We start from the raw sequence: 17508 nt of genomic DNA on the forward strand, positions 1-17508 counted from the left end.
TAACAACGAGAAGAAATAAAACAAACCTGGAAGAAATTGGACGATTTGTAATTTCTCTTATTAATATTATGGCTGATGATTTAAAGGAAGCAAGTTCAAAACACACAGATTAGATAAATTGTATCAACACTCTCCAGAACAGACAGGATGAAGTATTTAACAATAATTCTCAGTATAACTTCTTGGATTACATCAAATACTTAAATGTTGGGTATCACAATTGAAAGTACAATTTAATGTTGATTTACCACATACCTCGTTAAATTACACAGGACATCGTTTACAAACCAACAGCTGATTGATTTCTTAAATCAAAAAAATTCTTTACATAGCAGCTGCAAATGGAGAAGTATTTTCAGTTCACTCACTAACAGAATCACCTCCCAAGACAAAACTTTACTTCCATAGTACATATACGAATTTTATAACTTGCTTAACTTGTATATATCATACATTTCTTCAAGGAAAGATGGATTATAACTGTGATACATACTAACAGTAACAGTCTTTTTCTTTTGTTATCATAGAATTTTAACTAATACAATGCATTAATACTAGAACTATGTCGTTTCTTAAGGTGATGCATTACTTGCAGTATTAAAGTAGAACAAATTCCATCCATAAAATATCCTTGGAATTGGACAAATAAGAACTGTCCAACTGGTATGATTTGTCATATCAGAAAGTACCAAAATAGATTAATTGTAGGGACACATAATGTGAAAAAAATGTTAGCTCAGAATTTAGTAAAAACATTAATTACAATTTAAAAAATCAATTTTTTAAAATTAATACAAAAAATTAAGTGAAGGACATCACAGAAAAAATAAATAAAACTATGCCTGCACAACCATAAGACTTGGCTCTTTTTGCTCCGAACATTAATTTTCTGTGCAAAGAGAATGCCTTTTATTTCCGAGGTGCAAACCAAACATCATTTTCTATCCCAGAGCTAATGTAATGTAAGATGTTAACACAAGACATTACAACTGAGCCACATTGGAGTTTTGATGGAATGTGACCATAGATATTTGGTTTGCAGCGTATTCCTATGTGCTTGGTAATCTGAAAATAGAAAAAACAGGAAAATCAATGTGAAAGTTGTATTCTAGTAAAGCATCACTAAAAGAGATCACTAAAAACATTATTATAAACATACAACCAGTAAACAAAAGAGGAAGAAATCAATAATGTAATATGCAGAGTAAGAAAAACAAATAATTACAAGTCACGACAGGATGAAAAAATAAAACCTGATGAATATACACAGGAACAAATCTGACACATATTGAAGAAAAAGCAAAGGAAGAAGCATATCATTGGCATTGGAAGTCAAATACAGCTCCATCACAGATACATTATGAGGTTAATCCATGTGAGAACAAGATCCAAGTCAATATAGGTACTACCAATCTCCAAATGGAAAAAAGCAGAAAGGTACATGCAAACAAAAGAGAAGGGTTGCATTTAATTAGGCTTTAACCTACCTTCTGTGCACACAAGTTTTCAGCATAACACCTGACCAACGGCTTGGGTGGCAATAAGTGGTGCTCGCTCATCTTCAGTGCTCGCTCTGTTCAGACAGTAGCCCACTACATAAGAAAACACCAGTCTACTGTTACAGGCCAATAATTTTAACTAAAATTATACTGGTCTGATTATGTAAAATCAGTGAAAATCAGTAAAAGCTTCACACATGTCATGCAACAAATGTAGTTAACAATACTTCAGAATTATGTATTTGATTTATCTGCATGCAAGAGTTTAGACATTCTGTATTTGTGTGTTTAAGTTCACATCAGAACAAATTTAGGAAGATATTTCAGTGGTGTCACACTTTGTGTGTCCACTGAGTCTGACCTGTCAGTTTGCTATTGTCACTCAAATGTCAAGGAGTGTGTTTAAATAAGCATAATATATTAAATTTAAACTAAATAACTTTAAAATCTTGATGGCTCTTCTAGCGTGATTTGTGCATTGCATTATGGACCCTTGGCGCGTGCAAGGGGGGCGAACGGTGCTGAACCATCACACATCACACTGGCGCCGCGCTGTCTGGTATAAACAACTCTAACCGGTTCCTTTAAAAGCAAACAGCAAATTGACAGCAGATTGCAGACAAACAAAGTTTGAGGCACCCGTTATGCATGCCCTTAAAGTAGACATCTTACACAGTATGTAAAAGAAGAAATTTTTTTAAAACTTAAAAAGGTATGTATGTGTATACAACGTACACAAACACAGAAGTATGTATCAACATATAGGATAAAAATTAATACCTCATTCATGCAAAGTGACATGCTATTAGAAGAGGTGATCTGTATATTTACAGATAAACTCATGAAACCCCATATAATTTTACAAAAAATAACTATTATTTATCAACAAAAACACTAAGCAGCGCTCAAACGCACACACCACGCACACAATGAGATAGAGTGTAAAAAGAAACAATTGGACATAAACAATGTCAGCCTTGCAAAAGAAATTTCTCCCATGCTTTTATTATTTAACAGAAAAGACTTACCCCGGACTGAAAAGAATTTCTTTGCGAACTTTTATAAATAGAACTCCAGCAAATGACAGTACAAGTACAGTTATTCCAAGAGACAGAGTCATAACTTCTTGCCGGAAAGATGGCTTTATAAATAATTTAGCAGTTAATTCTGGCCACACTGACTCCGTCCAAGTGCTGTACTGACCAGAGGTCATGTCATATCCTGCCAAAAGAGTAGAAGAGAGATAGAGACATATTGCTGTTACTGTCAGGGTGGCCATGCAATCTTAATTTTTAAATTCTCTAATATTTTCCTGACTTTCAACACGATTTCCCAGAACTTTTGAGATGTCGTCTGCGCAGCTTTTCTGCCACAAAGAACTTTAAAATGTCACTGATAACCAAAAAACACACAAGGTGAAAGACTGTGTCGTTTAGACTAACTAGCGTTCAACTATTCTGACTTTACCCAGACCAATACGTTTCCCCTGACTTCCTGGTTGTGCAGCCACCCTGAGAGTGTTTTGATACAAGAGGATAATTAGGTTTAATTAATCCAAAACTGAGACAAATGCTGACCTTCAATAACAAATGCAGGGCTAACAGCAGCAGAAAAGTTCATAGTTGTCTGGAGACATACTTTGGGGCTGGCTGAATCATTCCATTTGGAGCTTGCCCAAATGTACTGGTAAACCTGCAATTTGATTAACACAAACAATTTGACATAGGTGAAACAGAAAATGTTAACAAAGCACAACTAAACAAACATTGTGCCTACCTGGTCAGTAGATACATTATTGTGACAATATGTCTCATTATAAGATGTTGGACTGCCAGTCAGCAATGCCAAGGCAGAGCCTGATAGCACAGGCACTGGCGTTGGCACATGTGAAACTCCAACATAATATGAAAGTGGCTTGGCAGGGGAGATTGAATTGCCAGCAGATTGAAACAGGGAACAATTGCTTTGCTCCAAATAACAGTAGAGTAATTCATCCACCTAAAAATAATACTGACGATAAAGGATATTCTGAATAATTGCTGCTTAACACACTCATTAATAATTTTAAAAATGAACTCAAACCAGAGCAGGGTCAGCAAGAGCAGCACCAGGATAAGGCTTCCCAGACACATGTTCAAATAGAGAGTTTGCAAGAGTGTTTGTCAAGTTTGTTAAGAATGATTGAATGGAATCATCAGGTACTTGTGATCCATTAGCATACTTGAAGTTCAAGTTATTGATGTCATCAAAAACACTGTGATAATAACTGTAAGGAAAATATTACAATTATTTCCGAAGTGTATAGTCTAACCAATGCCATATATTGCGCAATTAAATTGCATGTAAGACTTGAAAGCAAACAGGACTCACCGGTTTGTGTATTGCATAGGATGTTCTGTTAAAATAATCCCCGGAATATCTGGTTTTTCTGCCAGAAAAGTTTGCAATGATGCTGGAGGTAAATTTTTGGATGGGGGTAAGTCTTTGAATAGAATGTCCCAATGTTTACCATATCTTTGAAGGTTGGATATTAGCTTGTTGGTCTGTTACATGAATTTCACAATTAGATCCATAATTTAGATGTGTAGAACTGACAGACAAAAACCTCCTGGCGAGATAAAGTCATACCTCAGTGGATGCATTCAACCGATGTACATGAAGTGATTCACCCGGCTTAGGCCTACTCAGCTGGCTTAGCTCAATAAATGGCCCAATGTGGTGCAATCCTATTGGAGGTGGTTGGGCAACAGATGGGTCTGGTATTACTGGGAAAATTCCTTGCTTCATGTCATAAACAATTCGGCTGGAGCCAATATAATCATAAGATTCCCCAGAGAGCAAGAGGAACAATACATTATTTTCTGTAATCAAAGGGGGAAAATATAAATAGTAATTTTTTTAAAAAACTGTGTTGTTTCTTTAAAAATTTTAAATTTTCTTTCCTTACCATAGCTATCTGATTGAGATATCATTTTTTGAAGAAGTTCAGCAGTAGCAATTAAAGTTACAATTGATGTCACTGCTCCTACAGATGCTGGAACCAACCCATCAAACATTGAGTTTGAATCCATGCGAGCAGCTAGTACAGCTATAGAACCATTACTGTCCATTTGCTTCTCAGTCCGTAGACTGAACTCCTTTTTAGTTGAACGAGGCAATAATGTTTGCCAAACATTTCGTCCACCAAGTGGGTCACAAAAGCTCACTGGAAATTAAATAAATCTTAAATTAACTGGAGCCAGTTAGAAAAGTTTCACAGCAGGCCTCCAACACTAGATGTATCTTACTTTGAGAGAAAAGAGTCTTATATGAGTTCCTCTGTATGCATTTCTTAGAGTTTCCAGATGCAAACATGTGTGATCGAAGTTCTAAGGCACACAAAGCTCTATCCAATTGGTCAGCAGGGTGAGTAACCACATTATGTTTTCTATAACACTGAAATATAAAAAAAGGATTTTCAGATACAGGCTAATCAGAGAATATGTAAGATGTGAAAATGTTAAGTTAACACTGACATTATACAAATGGTCAATTTGAGATTGGTCTGTGACATAGAAGATGGGGAATTTCCAATCCATTAGAAGGATAGATGTACCACTAGGATTCCACACACTCTGCTCTTGAATACCACATGTTTGACCCAGCCGTAGAGATAATCCGGAGTAACGATTAGGACATGAATCTTCATGTGTAAATGATTCAGGTCTTTCAACAAACCCATTGTTTATTACAGCCACTCCATTTACTTTTTCAGAGGTCTGCAGAGATAGCAGTAAAGATCTACAAAAGAAGAAAGAATGAAATGGTACTTGATGATGAAAGAGTTGACAGATTTTGCTTTAAGTACAAAGTAACACAAAGTAACATCACTTACTTTGAAAACATAGCAGGCTGCACTACAGCAACATATGGTGGTGCCAAGGCATCCTTTACTAGCCAGTCTACATCAGACTGGTTTTCAATAATATGAACAACTCCAACATTACCTGAACGAGCAGCTGTAGTAAGAAGTCAGAGGAATTATTAAAAATGAATGTAGTCGTGAGGAAAAAACATAAATGCAAGAAGCTTACATGTGCATCCAAACTGATGTGTGCCATTCAAACGCCGAAAACAGGCATATGAACCGTCAATATTTTCATACATTGATTCTTTTAACCGCTGACTGTTGACTGGTAAAAAGAAGATCAAAGTAGATTGTATAGTAATGCATCATCGGGGTATGTCATCAACAGGGTATATTTTAATTATTTTCAGACAAAAGTTAGATTAATTAAGGAAGAAAAGCAAGAAAATTTACGATTACAAGTGAAGATACATGGGAATAAAAGAACGCCTCCTATTCGAATGAATAATAGATAAACAATCTAACTGTCAGGGGAATTTTTATTAGGTTAGGTACTAAAATGAAGTAATTCGACGGCATAACTACAATAAAAGGTTTGAGAAAGCATAATACCGATCATTAGTATTGGTTATAAATCCCAAGCCAATTAACGTTACATCTAACTATAAAGTAATAAATATAGTGTCATTCTGACAATGCATGAACAGAAATCGGCAAACAGAAATATGACAGTAGCACAAGTACACAACCGTTACAAAATAAAAGTACAACTTTTTCTTACCATTGCAATTACTTAATAATGATGAAAATATAAATATTAAAACGGAAATGTATTGTGAGTACATTTCGACTGACTTAGACGGCTACTGCCGCCTACCACACACACACACACAACACACACAACACCACAACACACACACACAAACACAATTGGTTCTCCCTTCTGCCCTCATAGGTCTGCCATTCTGGAGAGCGAGGTGGGATAGGCCGATCCGATGTTCGGTTTTCAAGCCGGCCCGGCAGTCGGTCTTGAGTCGGCTGATCAGCTGATGCTCCGGGATCAAGCATGTTTTAGTTGTTTTTTTTTGGTTTCAGTATATTGTCTTCATCGTCTTCCTGTCGAAAGAACGACGAACAGCACGGTAAACGTGTGGTGAAGATAGGCAACTGTGCTGTTCTTTCGTCAGTACGACCAAACTAGTGCTCGTTTGGTACGACTATAGCGTAGTGTAATGTAAACCTTAATTTGGATTTAAAGTTAAAACTTCAAAAACTTCCTCAAAATCTCAGTCAGGATTCTTATTTATTCAACCTCTGTTTTTTTTTAAAAAAAGAATTGTTTAACAATAAAATAAAAGAGATAACAGAATGAGAAAGGAATCTTTACTTAATACAGTTTATCTAAAATACAACTAGACCCAATTAGATCTTGAAACAGATCAAATAAGTAAATAAATTAGGTAACATTTTCACAATTTTCACAACAATCGTCCTCGGCATTCAATACTGCCACATTCACATATGATTGTTTTCCCTGGCACACTGCCTACATCATAATTGTAATCCCAGGTTAACTCTGAACCTGCTTTAATGTAAGTCAAAGCAAAGAAGGCAACCCATGGAAAACGGAGATCATGTGTATCAACAAACACATTTTGAACAAAAACATTTGGACTGCAAGAGTGCTAGAGGAAGAAAAGTAAATTACCAGTGTTAACTTCTGTTGGATTTACTATAAAATAAAATTAAAAATAATTCTAAATTGACTTACGTTCAGATAACGCCCAATATTGCCAACTTTGTTGGCATCCATTATGTAAACCCTTTCATTTGGGCCGTAAAATTTTCGAACAGACTGAAAGCGATGGATGGGTTCTTCAAAAGATGAGCCTGGTTTCTTCAAAGGTTTAGGAGTGAAGCTGGATGGTTGACGCTCTGTAAAAAAAAGTCTGCATGTCAATATGCATATGATACCCATAATTTTTAAATCTTAAACATTTAAATTTCCCATGAAATCAAACTGTCAAACTTAACAGTATGCAACAGCTTTCAAAACACCTGTTACTAAATCTTTAATAAGAATTCTAGATAGAAAAATTACGAGGTTAGTATCTTACCAAGTTTTTCATCATCACTTCCATCATCCCCAGTACTACCACCTCGCGAGGATTCTCGTCTTTTGGTCGACTTCTCACCTTTGCAGAAGAAAGACAGATATTTAGCATCAGGGAGAATAAACTAAGGTACAATAAATATTAAAATAAAATGAAACATTACTATTTTTGTCATCAGCTGATTCAAGTTCAGCTGCACTTCGTTTTCTTAAGCGGGACCTATAAATTTTCAGCAAGTTAGAAGAAATGGGAATAAACTTACACATCTACTGTTATTGTCAAACTGAAGACTTTTCAAAAAATTTACCTGATAGTATCATCTGAGCCACTGTCACAAGAAGATTTCCACGCACTTCTGAAATCTGCATCCACATCATCTTTATTTTTACTTTTACTCACTCTATTATCATTATCATTATCTGAAAAGAAAAAAAAAGAAAAATTATACCGGTAAGCAAAAATAATAAGGAATAAGATATTGTTTGGATAAAATTCTATAACATACATCGAGACTTAGAGGCAGGTTCATCCTCCTCAGGGAATTCATCCTCAACATCACTCTCATAATCTTCCTTCATACGCTCCACCACTTCTATGTAATCTAATTCTGCTAGATAGTCATCACCATCTTCTTCTCCAATCTAAATTTTAAAAAGATTTGATTTTTCAAAAATCCTCTTTAATTTCAATACCCTATTTACCCGCAAATAAGCCGACCCTTTTAGAACGGTTTCGCGGGCCTCAAAACCGTAACTCGACACCTCGCGAGAAGAGAGTCGGCTTATAAGCGGGGGCGGCTTATTTACGGGTAAATACAGTAATATGTATACAGAAGACTGGTTAGAGTTAGTACACATACCTTGTTTGCAGTCTGTTCAGTATAAAGATAGCCAGCATAAATACAAATAAATGTTCCCTTTGGGATATCATTTACACAACGAAGACCCCATCCTTTATTTGGAGTTTTAAACAACTGCAATTTGAGCTGTAATGGATGTTGCACAACTCTATTCAAGCAGGTTCTTTTTGAACACTTGCATCTGTTAAAATTTAAATAAGAGTTTTGTTATGAAAACAAACACTACATAAATAAACTTAGGGAAGTAAATTAACTTTCAAACACTATATTCATTTAATTAAATCTCTTACTGTTGATTGCACTCATAAATTCCAGTGATAACTCGTTCCTGCAATCTTTTGTAGTAGTACCCAACATTTGGGTCAACCACACCACCAGGACACAATGAGGACCCTTGAATGGTGAGTTGCCAGCATGCACACTTATCTTTGTCCTGTGAGGTGTTAAGTTTCATACAAAAAGCTATCCATCAAACTGGTAGAAGTGGCAGAAATAGATTTCAAAATTACCAACCTGGCAATCATCAGTGCAATCACAGCCGCAAAGAAAATTTGCATCAGTATTAAGGTGAACACCCTCATAAGGTTTCCGTTGAGTCTCATACTGCAAATTACTTGGCAGTTGGTAGTCCACATAGTTAATAAGAGGTATCTTTACATTTTCTTTTCCATGCGACATGTCCTGAAAAAAAAAAGTACATCATGACTACATGATAAAATTTATACTTAAGGTATACATGCATTTGATTCCGCAATTAAGGAAAAACCATTTACTTACATCTTGAACCATAAACTTTTTGACTTTGTCTGTGAGAGTGAATTCGGAGAGGGCGTTTACCCAAAAGTCAAAGTCAAACAAGTCAACTGACATGGCAGATCTACAAAGACGTAAATATTTGTGGAGCTCTTCCATGTTGCGTAACCTTCTTCCACATGGAGCTGTGTACATGATGGTACTCTTTTTTCTGAATTTTGGCAGTTCCCTGTTCATAAAAATGCAGTAAGTACATGACTCAAAGAATGTCTAAAAAAAGCGTTTCTGTTTTTAATCAACTTACCTCTGCCATCCACAATACAGAGGTATTGATAAAGGATTGTATCCCTTTGTTTTTAAAGGATCATATTTTACCCAGTCTATACAATTATGATTACAGTTGTGGGCTTGATAACGTTTTGGCATAGGGGCACCTTTAGGCAGTTGCAACTCCTGCAAACAAGAAAGAAATGAGAGAGAGAGATCCATCTAGAAACTATGATTGCGGATAACATCAACAGTGATAGCATAAATACCTTGACATCACCAACATTTTGAGGGATCAAGGATCCAAAAGATTTTATTGGGGAGGCAGGGGAAGGAGTAGTTTCTTGTTTCTTAGATGTACTCTTTTTAGCAACAGCTCGTACAGTAGTCGGAGCCGAAACTGCAAAAGAACAAAACAACAAAACTTTGAGGTAAATCAAAGAAAACAAATATAAATGTTAAATTTAAATCATTAAAAATTTACCAAGAGGTTCATTAGGTTCATCTTCAGCACCAACATTTCGAGTGTATTCCACATAAGGCTTATTTTCCTACAGACAAATTTTGAGTTGAAAGAAAACCATGGTACCCTGTATCTATCTAGAACAGTTTCATGTAAATGATGGTAATCAGAACCATTCAGGAATGGCAGAAAACTTACCCTCCGCACACCCATTCCACGCATTCTACTAATTGAGCCTGTGCCAGCAGCAGTGTCTTGCCGAGCCTGAAGTTGAGCCATTTCTGTGTTGTACAAAGGAGCCAATCGAGTGGAACCTCTATAAATCCATTCAGTGCGCTTATCAGCATCAAAACTCATCTTGACTAGTGACCCGTCAACTTCCACTACTCTCGCAATCCACCATTTACCTGCCCAAAAAATTGGATTATTAATTATTACAATGACAATTATTTCAATCATACTGTCTATACTATAAATGTATTTTAAATAAACCGGTTTACCATTCCATTCTGTTTTAACTACTTGGTTGGCAGCAAGTTTTACCATTGGGCGTTCTGGGTACTTGTCCAAATATTTACGAATAAATTCACGAGAATCTGGATGTATGTCATCAACAACGTTACGAGAACTTTCACAAACTACTAGGATTTTATTGTGAGGAACGTACTGTGCATAGCCATCATCAAAAAATACCAAATACCTGAGAAAAAAAAATTTCAATGGAAAATATTAGACCAAAGTTGTTGTCAGAAAGAAAAGAATATGTTCTTCTTCTTCTTCATCATCATCATAGGTATAAGGACAAGTTTACAGCTTATATGTGCAAGAGTATGCACAGTTAATAATTTGCTCTTACCTATAACTGTTATTTGACTTTGGTGGTTCAGCAATCAATCCAGAATAATATGAACCTCCTTTGGTTTGCTTTTGGCTGTTGCTATCATCTTCTTGGAAAATGGCAATAACACGAGTACCAACAACAAGACGAACTTGTGCAGGGTTAGGATATGCTAGGTGACGACCAGGTACAGATTTGATAAAAAATTTGGATCGAAATCCTTGAACTTCCATTTTCACTTTATAGATGGTTTGAGGCATCTAAGGAAAACAAAAGTTGGATTAATTTGGACACATAAACAGAACAACAAATTACAAGGTTATTTAGATTACATACAGAGAGAGTTGCGGGCCCTGAAGTATTGTTGATTTGTTGAACTTCCATAACACGGCCTTTGAGCCAAACACCAAAAAAACTCATTTTCATGACATAGACAATGTCATTAGCTCGCGGTTTAGGTCGAACAAGCGGTCCAATTGGAGGCAAGAGAGATGAGGGTAAATTTGGTATATTCATCTGTTCTGATATTGCTACAACTTCTTGGCTCTGATATGAAGAAAAACAGAATATTAATCACTGTCTAATAAAATGATGCAATGCTTTGATATGCGCAATACACTCACAGGTCCATCACGCAGAGCTGCAGGTGGTTGCAGAGAGGAGGCCTGAGTGACTTTCTTCATTGCAACACCCCTCTGGGGCCCCGGATATTGTGTTGGGGGCCGCAGGAATGGTTGTGGAGGCCCTAGCATACAATAAGATGCGGGAGGAGTGTAAGCTGTTAACTCAAGACTTGGGAGCTCCTGAAAATTATTTTAAATTATTATTTTACAAAAAGGCACAATAGAAACCATATGGGCACAATAAGCATTAGACACTTACCCTTCGCAGAGGGTCATGGCATTTGTAAACCATGCGGCGCATAGAATCAATTTCCTTCTGTAGATCATCGTAGTTGTCTTCGATCTTCTTGCCTTCCACTAACCGAAATAATAATGTGAATTATTAGTTTCTGATACCCAAAGAGATGACAACAGCGGCATATTAATATTGAAAAACTTACATTCAAGGGAAGTCATCTTTTCTGTAAGTATTCCAGTAGCTTCTTTTATCTGGTAATCCAGATCATACTTTGACAAAGACTCTTTCAGCACTTCTTCTAAACTGTCTTCCACATCCTTCAGCAGTGAAAAAGGAAGAGGATCCTCTGAAAAGTTTAAAACACATAAAGAGGTGGAGAAAAGCATACCAAACGTACTCCAATTGTAAAATTTGAGTGTTAAGTAGATTATATAACACAAAATTAAGAGTGAGGAAGTTTTAACAACCAACCAGGATCTGATGTCTCTTCGTCAGGTTCAAGATCAACCACTTGAATGTCATTTACAGGAAAATCATCGTATGACAATAGAGGTTGATGAAGAACCAATCTTTTTCCAAGATTCTGACAAGAAGTGAGAAACTCTTGTTAGCATTTTGATCAAAAAGATGAAATTGAGTTGAAAGTAGTAAAAGCTTTCTATACCTGGTAATGATCCATTGCATCGTCAAAACATACAGCACACACTTCATATTTTCCCTTTTTCAGTTTACAACCATAATAACTTATCACAAACATAGGAGCACTGGCCAAATCTTCACCGGATTGGCATTTCAAGTTCAAACAATTGTTTTCTATTTTTTTCTTGGATCCTGTTATATCTACAACATATCTTTCACCCTCTTTCCTTATTTTGGAGGAAATTTCTTCAGAGTCTCTCTCAGTCCCAACTTCAGCATTTTTCTTTGATTTAGCATGTGATGACACCTCTTCTTCAGTAACATTGCCATCTGCAGGTTTACTTCCGCTTGTCTCTTTCAACTGTTGACCAGCTTTGATAACATTTGATGTCACTGGCTTCTGTACTGAAATTGACTTTTCTTTGGAAAAACCTGTTTTATCACTTTTCTGAGGATCAGGTGAATCTATTACTTCAATGATGTCATCCATATCAACATCAGTGGAAGGTACCTTGGGTTCAGCAGTCAACTTGTTTATACCAGTTGCAGTCTTGACTGGTAGAACTTCACTAGAAGATTTGGGTTTTGGGGTACTTTTTAGGGGGTGACTTTTAGGGGGTTCAACAACTTCAATGATGTCATCATCATCATCCACTTCCATAACTTTGTCCGGAGTTTGAGTTCCAAATACCTTAGGGGGCCCCTTTTTAAGAAGATCAGGTTTACTGGAGACATTAACGGCTGGGGGTGTATTAAGCTTTGATTGTGGTGCTGCATTTGTTTCAAATATAATGTCGTCATCATCAGACAGGTCAACAGTTTCAACTGTAGATGGTTTTACTGCTGTCGAGAGTTTAGCCGAGACTGGTGCGACAACTTTAGGGGCAGGAGCAATTTCATCGTCACTTGTCAGATCCACCTCCATTTTTCCTAAAAAGTACAGAAACGTGAAAATTGAGAGAGATTAAAGAGAGAAAAACTACACTGTGTACACTGATAGCAAGGTTAGCTCAGTTACTTACACGTGAAATTTACGACGAAAAGTACAATTTATTCAGGTTTAAAACTGTGAAAATGATATTTGAACAAATGTAGGCACCATCTTCAGAACTTTTAAGTCTTCAAACGTTTAACATAACCTTGCTGTCTAATTCAAACCAAAATAAAGTGATAGAATTTAATGAGACACAGAGGTAGCCACAGGTCGCCGCCTACGACGGAATGCGAAGTTCTAAGTACGAAAGCATCCGCAAAAATAAGCATTACTACCATACATTTGTAAATTTCTTTTTAAAAAACAAAATCATGAGGGACAGCGGTCAGCGGTAGCGACGGCAAATTGATGTTTACATCATTCTCCGCCTTCTGTCGGTACTGATTGCCTCACCGCCTTGTAGTTGTACAAGCACAAGAAAAACAAAAACACAGAGCACAACACAACCGTCTTTTGTCTTTGTTTACCTCCGCTCCGCCATTTCTTGGTTATGTCTCCATGTCTCCGTTTCGGTGCCTGTCTTTTGAATTGAATTTCGAATTACTAGTTTAACTTTTATACGTGATTTGAAACTGTTCCCAAATCCCAAAGGCAATATATTAGAATTGCTACGCTAGAAAATGAGTGTTACTCCTACTCCATCGGATGATGGCGATGATTTCGATCTCTATGCTGATTTAGAAGAGGAGAACTGTCACACAGCGAATACCAAACAAGTACGTGTGATTATTTATGGTGTAATTGGCCGTTGATTTTTTTCCTCTCTAAATACGATCACATTTTTTATTTTTTACATTTTCTTTGTTTTACAGCAAAATGAAGAATGTGAAGCCATGAAAATGAAACTTCAGAAACTACAGTCTGACTTAGAACAGTTACGTAGTCACAATGAAAAACTAATTGCTGAAAACTTAAGTATTTCATGCAACATATCAGTTCTCTACAAAACTGCTGCAGCTGAAGTAAAACGCAAAGATACCAAAATTGCTGAACTTTATCGAGAGTAAGTATATACCTAGGCAAATTCTAAGCAGATCAGCTGTAAATAGTTTGTGGTTTAAACAATGTTAATTTTTCAGATTGGACAACTTAGCTTTTCGACGAACTGCCAAAAAGCGTAATGTCAGTCAGCCAACTGTGTCTGAAAGAAATATGCCTTCTGCAAATGAAGGTAATATTTCTAAACCAGAGTTGCAGCATTCTACTCATCAATCATTAACTTCAACTATTAGTTTGCCTAATACAAATGAAGTTGATGTTTCCAAACAAAACTCATGTTCTGGCCTGCCATTATTTGCTGCAGGAAACAAATGCACTCCTATGACTGACGATGTGTCGAAACCAGACATACAGCAATCCAGAACTTCATCTGTTTCAGGGAGGGATGTATCTCACCAAATTGATGTTGGTCTGCCATCATCTACTAACTTCTCAAACAATTTAGTTCTTGATAAAGCTCTTGCTCAGGAATGTTCTTTACTAAGAGAAAAGCAAAGCCAAACTTCAAACGAAAATAAGACGCAAAGTCCCATTAAGACAATCCCTAAAAAAAGGAAAATACCAGAATTCAGTATTCTGTCTGAAGAGAAGCCTCCTGTCAACAAGGAAAGTGTGGTACCACCAAAAAATAAAGAAAAGGATAAAATCCAAGAAGTTAAAGCCCCTCTGAAGAAGAGTGTCTTTGAAAGACTAGGAACAAAAGACCAGTGCAAGATAGAAGATAAAGAAATTGTGCCTGAAAATAAAACAAGTGAACCTAGGCTAAATTGCATTTCAGGCATACCTTCAATAAGGGAAATGGGGGCAACCCTGTCCAAGCTACTAAAGAATGATAATCGTCAAGAACCTTCAACTGCTTCCCACATATCTCAAAGTCCTGATGCAATGAAGCCCAAGATAAACTCCCATTTTTCAAGTGGGGCTTACCAAAGTGCAAACTCTGAAAACTGCACTGTGCCTAAAAGCAGTCTTTTAGGAAACAGTCCCTCCAAAATCTTGGCTTCCAGCATGAGTGAATCTTTAAAGTCTAGTATTAATCTCAACAGTCCAGTTGAAGTAGCCATCGTGCCACCTCCAATTGAAAAGAATGTACATGGTTTACACCACTTAAAAACCTCAGTGCCAGACCAGTCCCAAAGTTGCTCAGTTAATGTGGAATGTGACTCTACAAGTCAAAAAATTGTCCTCCAGGGTTTATCAGAAAGAGTTGAACCTTCCACTCAACCATCTGTAGACTTACCAGCTTTACCATCAGAAAAAGAAGACTTTGCGGATAAAATTAGTTCAACTGGGCAAATATGTTTTCAGCCTCCACTACCCAATGAAGCTCCTAAGCCTCTACCACCCTTACCTTTGACTTCGCCACCACCAACCCCAATGAAAAATCAGAGCACACATTGTGTGTCCAAAGGTAAAGAAGATGTGTTTCTATTAAAAAATGTGGACAATCAACCCCTAAATCTTACTAAAAGCTGTCAAGGAGATACTGCTAAAGGTACAGAAGATGTGTTTCCATTAAAGAAGGGGGACAATCGACCCCTTAATCTTACTAGAAACTCTCGAGGAGATACTGCAAAAGATACAGAAGATGCGTTTCTATTAAAAAAGGTGGACAGTCAACCCAATCTAAATATTATTAAGAACAGTCAAGAAGAGACTGCAAAAGGTTCGGAAGATGTGTTGCTATTAAAAAAGGTGGACAGTCAACCCAATCTAAATATTATTAAGAACAGTCAAGAAGAGACTGCAAAAGGTTCGGAAGATGTGTTGCTATTAAAAAAGGTGGACAGTCAACCCAATCTAAATCTTTCTAAAAACAGTCAAGGAGAGATTCCAACTTTAAAACAATTATCTGAAAATATAAACAAGCCTTGCTGGTCAAATGAAAATCTTTTTATACAGTGTCCATTCAAACCTCGTCGAAGAGCTAAGTCAGTTGTATTACATCTTGTAGATCCTACGGATACAGGCAGCCCTTCACATTGCATTGCAAAACAAGAAGTAAATATGAAAAATACAGCAAGTTCTATCGGCAGCAAGATGCCAGACCATAAATTTAAGAAGACTCCTTTGAAGAAAACTGACAGTTATGAAAACAGGCTTTCAGTGGAATCTCGATCATACCACTATCAACGTTCAGTGTATAGCAGCAGACACTTATCATCTGTGAAATCATTCTCTCATTTGCCCGAGAGACGCAGTCCTTCAGAGCTACTCAGTGGTAGAAGTGGGAGAATTGAACGCCTCTCTCATCAAGATAAAATCCGTATTCGTTTGCGGGACCGACGATCACGAAGTCTTAGTCCCCAGAGGCGGAGGACCAAGCAAGATGGTTACAGAACCAGAAATGCACAGAGCTCTGAATTTATCCGACGAAGTAGTCGGAGAGTTCAAGAAATGAAAAATGAAAGGTATCAGGAGCAGAAGAAAACTAAATCTGCAACTATCAATAGCAAACGACCGAATGGAAATGAAAAAGAAAAACAAAATACAAAATCCAAGTCATACTCTCAAAGAATGGCAGATTTGTTTGGAGAATCATCACCCGAACCTGAAGAAAAACCTTCAAGACATTCTGGGGAAAAAAGCAAAATTCACGATGAAGCCATAACTACTGTACAGCCTAGTTGCTCTAAAAACCATTCCCCTTTTATCTCTACAAAGTGTAGCCCAGAGAACAAGTCTTCAGAAAAGGATGCTACGAATCCAAAAACAACTACAGAAGAGAGTGTTGTTGTTATTAGACACAGACGTAAACCAAGATCACTGATGAACCTTTCAAACAGTGATGGTAGTTCTGTTACACCTACTGACAATTCTAGTAAATCTCCAAGTTGCCCTGCACAAGCTTCGACAAATACTTTTGCTTTTTGTTCTGAAAAGACTATAAATTTACCAAACAACACACAAAAGCAAAGCAACTGTTTGCTTTCCAAAGAGTATGTGGCAAGACCCTTATATTTCAGTGAACGTGAATCCAGAAAAAGACGGTTTAGTGATGATAGTTTGCTGGATTGTGAATTTTCTGGAGATTCTGAGGAGAGTTCAATGAGGACAGACTCTGATGATTCATACTTGCCACACAAGTCCCCAAGAAAAGCGACAAAGCAAAGATCTGTGAAAAGAATGAGGTAGTACACAATGTGGAATTTTTCTTTATTATGTAAAGCTTGATAAGGGAAATGGGATAGTTATTGCTTGCAATGCTGCTTCCCTTGACTCCCACAATTAAGATTGTGATCAGACTGGATGGAACTGTTTTAGTTATACTTCATTTTATACTGTTTGTTAAGGGACTTTTAAAAAATGCTTCTGAACTGATGTTCTTTCCTTTTATTGTTTAAAAAGTAAAGTAATTACTATCTCTACAAACCA

The 17508-nt window shown here is 36.7% G+C and overlaps 3 protein-coding genes across 7 annotated transcripts; 1 reads left to right on the plus strand and 2 right to left on the minus strand.

The window, feature by feature from the left end:
• Positions 1–507: 507 nt before the first annotated feature.
• Positions 508–6276, minus strand: LOC113208912 (nicastrin). Of its 3 annotated transcripts, none has more exons than XR_008011309.1 (14): positions 6128–6276; positions 5573–5671; positions 5374–5497; positions 5015–5279; positions 4787–4934; positions 4447–4704; positions 4128–4360; positions 3870–4042; positions 3582–3765; positions 3276–3497; positions 3077–3191; positions 2528–2720; positions 1488–1592; positions 508–1065 (listed from the first exon to the last, which is right to left on the minus strand). XR_008011309.1 is itself a non-coding variant. In XM_026426165.2 (14 exons), exons 1-13 carry the CDS (start codon positions 6189–6191, stop codon positions 1507–1509), a joined length of 2145 nt encoding a protein of 714 aa, XP_026281950.1. In that variant the 5' UTR covers positions 6192–6276; the 3' UTR covers positions 508–1065; positions 1488–1506. The 3 variants fall into 3 exon arrangements, 2 of the variants coding, with proteins under 2 accessions (XP_026281950.1, XP_026281951.1); XM_026426165.2 differs by having other exon boundaries at positions 1488–1573; XM_026426166.2 differs by lacking the exon at positions 1488–1592.
• A 354-nt stretch (positions 6277–6630) lies between these two features.
• LOC113208911 (histone-lysine N-methyltransferase SETDB1) lies at positions 6631–13433 on the minus strand. Its single transcript, XM_052269030.1, has 24 exons — positions 13415–13433; positions 13163–13287; positions 12166–13070; positions 11973–12084; positions 11704–11847; positions 11523–11620; positions 11264–11443; positions 10977–11186; positions 10659–10900; positions 10303–10502; positions 10001–10209; positions 9824–9890; positions 9609–9739; positions 9377–9525; positions 9097–9301; positions 8833–9000; positions 8610–8752; positions 8320–8500; positions 7966–8101; positions 7768–7879; positions 7624–7679; positions 7464–7541; positions 7118–7281; positions 6631–7031 (listed from the first exon to the last, which is right to left on the minus strand). The coding sequence occupies exons 3-24, from the start codon at positions 13063–13065 to the stop codon at positions 6825–6827; spliced, it is 4092 nt and encodes a 1363-aa protein (XP_052124990.1). The 5' UTR covers positions 13066–13070; positions 13163–13287; positions 13415–13433; the 3' UTR covers positions 6631–6824.
• Positions 13434–13581: 148 nt separating this feature from the next.
• On the plus strand, positions 13582–17502 carry LOC113208892 (uncharacterized). 3 transcript variants are annotated; one of them, XM_026426138.2, is made up of 4 exons: positions 13582–13850; positions 13947–14137; positions 14214–14305; positions 14438–17502. In XM_026426138.2, exons 1-4 carry the CDS (start codon positions 13755–13757, stop codon positions 17266–17268), a joined length of 3210 nt encoding a protein of 1069 aa, XP_026281923.2. In that variant the 5' UTR covers positions 13582–13754; the 3' UTR covers positions 17269–17502. The 3 variants fall into 3 exon arrangements, with proteins under 3 accessions (XP_026281923.2, XP_026281925.2, XP_026281922.2); XM_026426140.2 differs by having other exon boundaries at positions 14513–17502; XM_026426137.2 differs by having other exon boundaries at positions 14214–17502.
• Positions 17503–17508: the final 6 nt, after the last annotated feature.

Source organism: Frankliniella occidentalis, unplaced genomic scaffold (assembly GCF_000697945.3).
Source record: "Frankliniella occidentalis isolate FOCC.00 unplaced genomic scaffold, Focc_3.1 Scaffold81, whole genome shotgun sequence".
NCBI lineage: Eukaryota > Metazoa > Arthropoda > Insecta > Thysanoptera > Thripidae > Frankliniella > Frankliniella occidentalis.

Bases quoted from the DNA above. Each gene is read 5' to 3' on its own strand.
- LOC113208912 (XM_026426165.2), bottom strand. From the start codon at position 6,191: ATGTACTCACAATACATTTCCGTTTTAATATTTATATTTTCATCATTA. The intron at 5,280-5,373 runs GTAAGTGATGTT...CTTCTTTTGTAG, and splicing joins CAGCCTGCTATGTTTTCAAA to ATCTTTACTGCTATCTCTGC. The intron at 4,705-4,786 runs GTAAGATACATC...TTTAATTTCCAG, and splicing joins TAAGACTCTTTTCTCTCAAA to TGAGCTTTTGTGACCCACTT.
- LOC113208911 (XM_052269030.1), bottom strand. From the start codon at position 13,065: ATGGAGGTGGATCTGACAAGTGACGATGAAATTGCTCCTGCCCCTAAA. The intron at 10,901-10,976 runs GTATGTAATCTA...TGTTTTCCTTAG, and splicing joins CAGGGCCCGCAACTCTCTCT to ATGCCTCAAACCATCTATAA. The intron at 9,891-10,000 runs GTAAGTTTTCTG...ATTTGTCTGTAG, and splicing joins GTGGAATGGGTGTGCGGAGG to GAAAATAAGCCTTATGTGGA.
- LOC113208892 (XM_026426137.2), top strand. From the start codon at position 13,755: ATGAGTGTTACTCCTACTCCATCGGATGATGGCGATGATTTCGATCTC. The intron at 13,851-13,946 runs GTACGTGTGATT...TTTGTTTTACAG, and splicing joins ACACAGCGAATACCAAACAA to CAAAATGAAGAATGTGAAGC. The intron at 14,138-14,213 runs GTAAGTATATAC...TTAATTTTTCAG, and splicing joins ATTGCTGAACTTTATCGAGA to ATTGGACAACTTAGCTTTTC.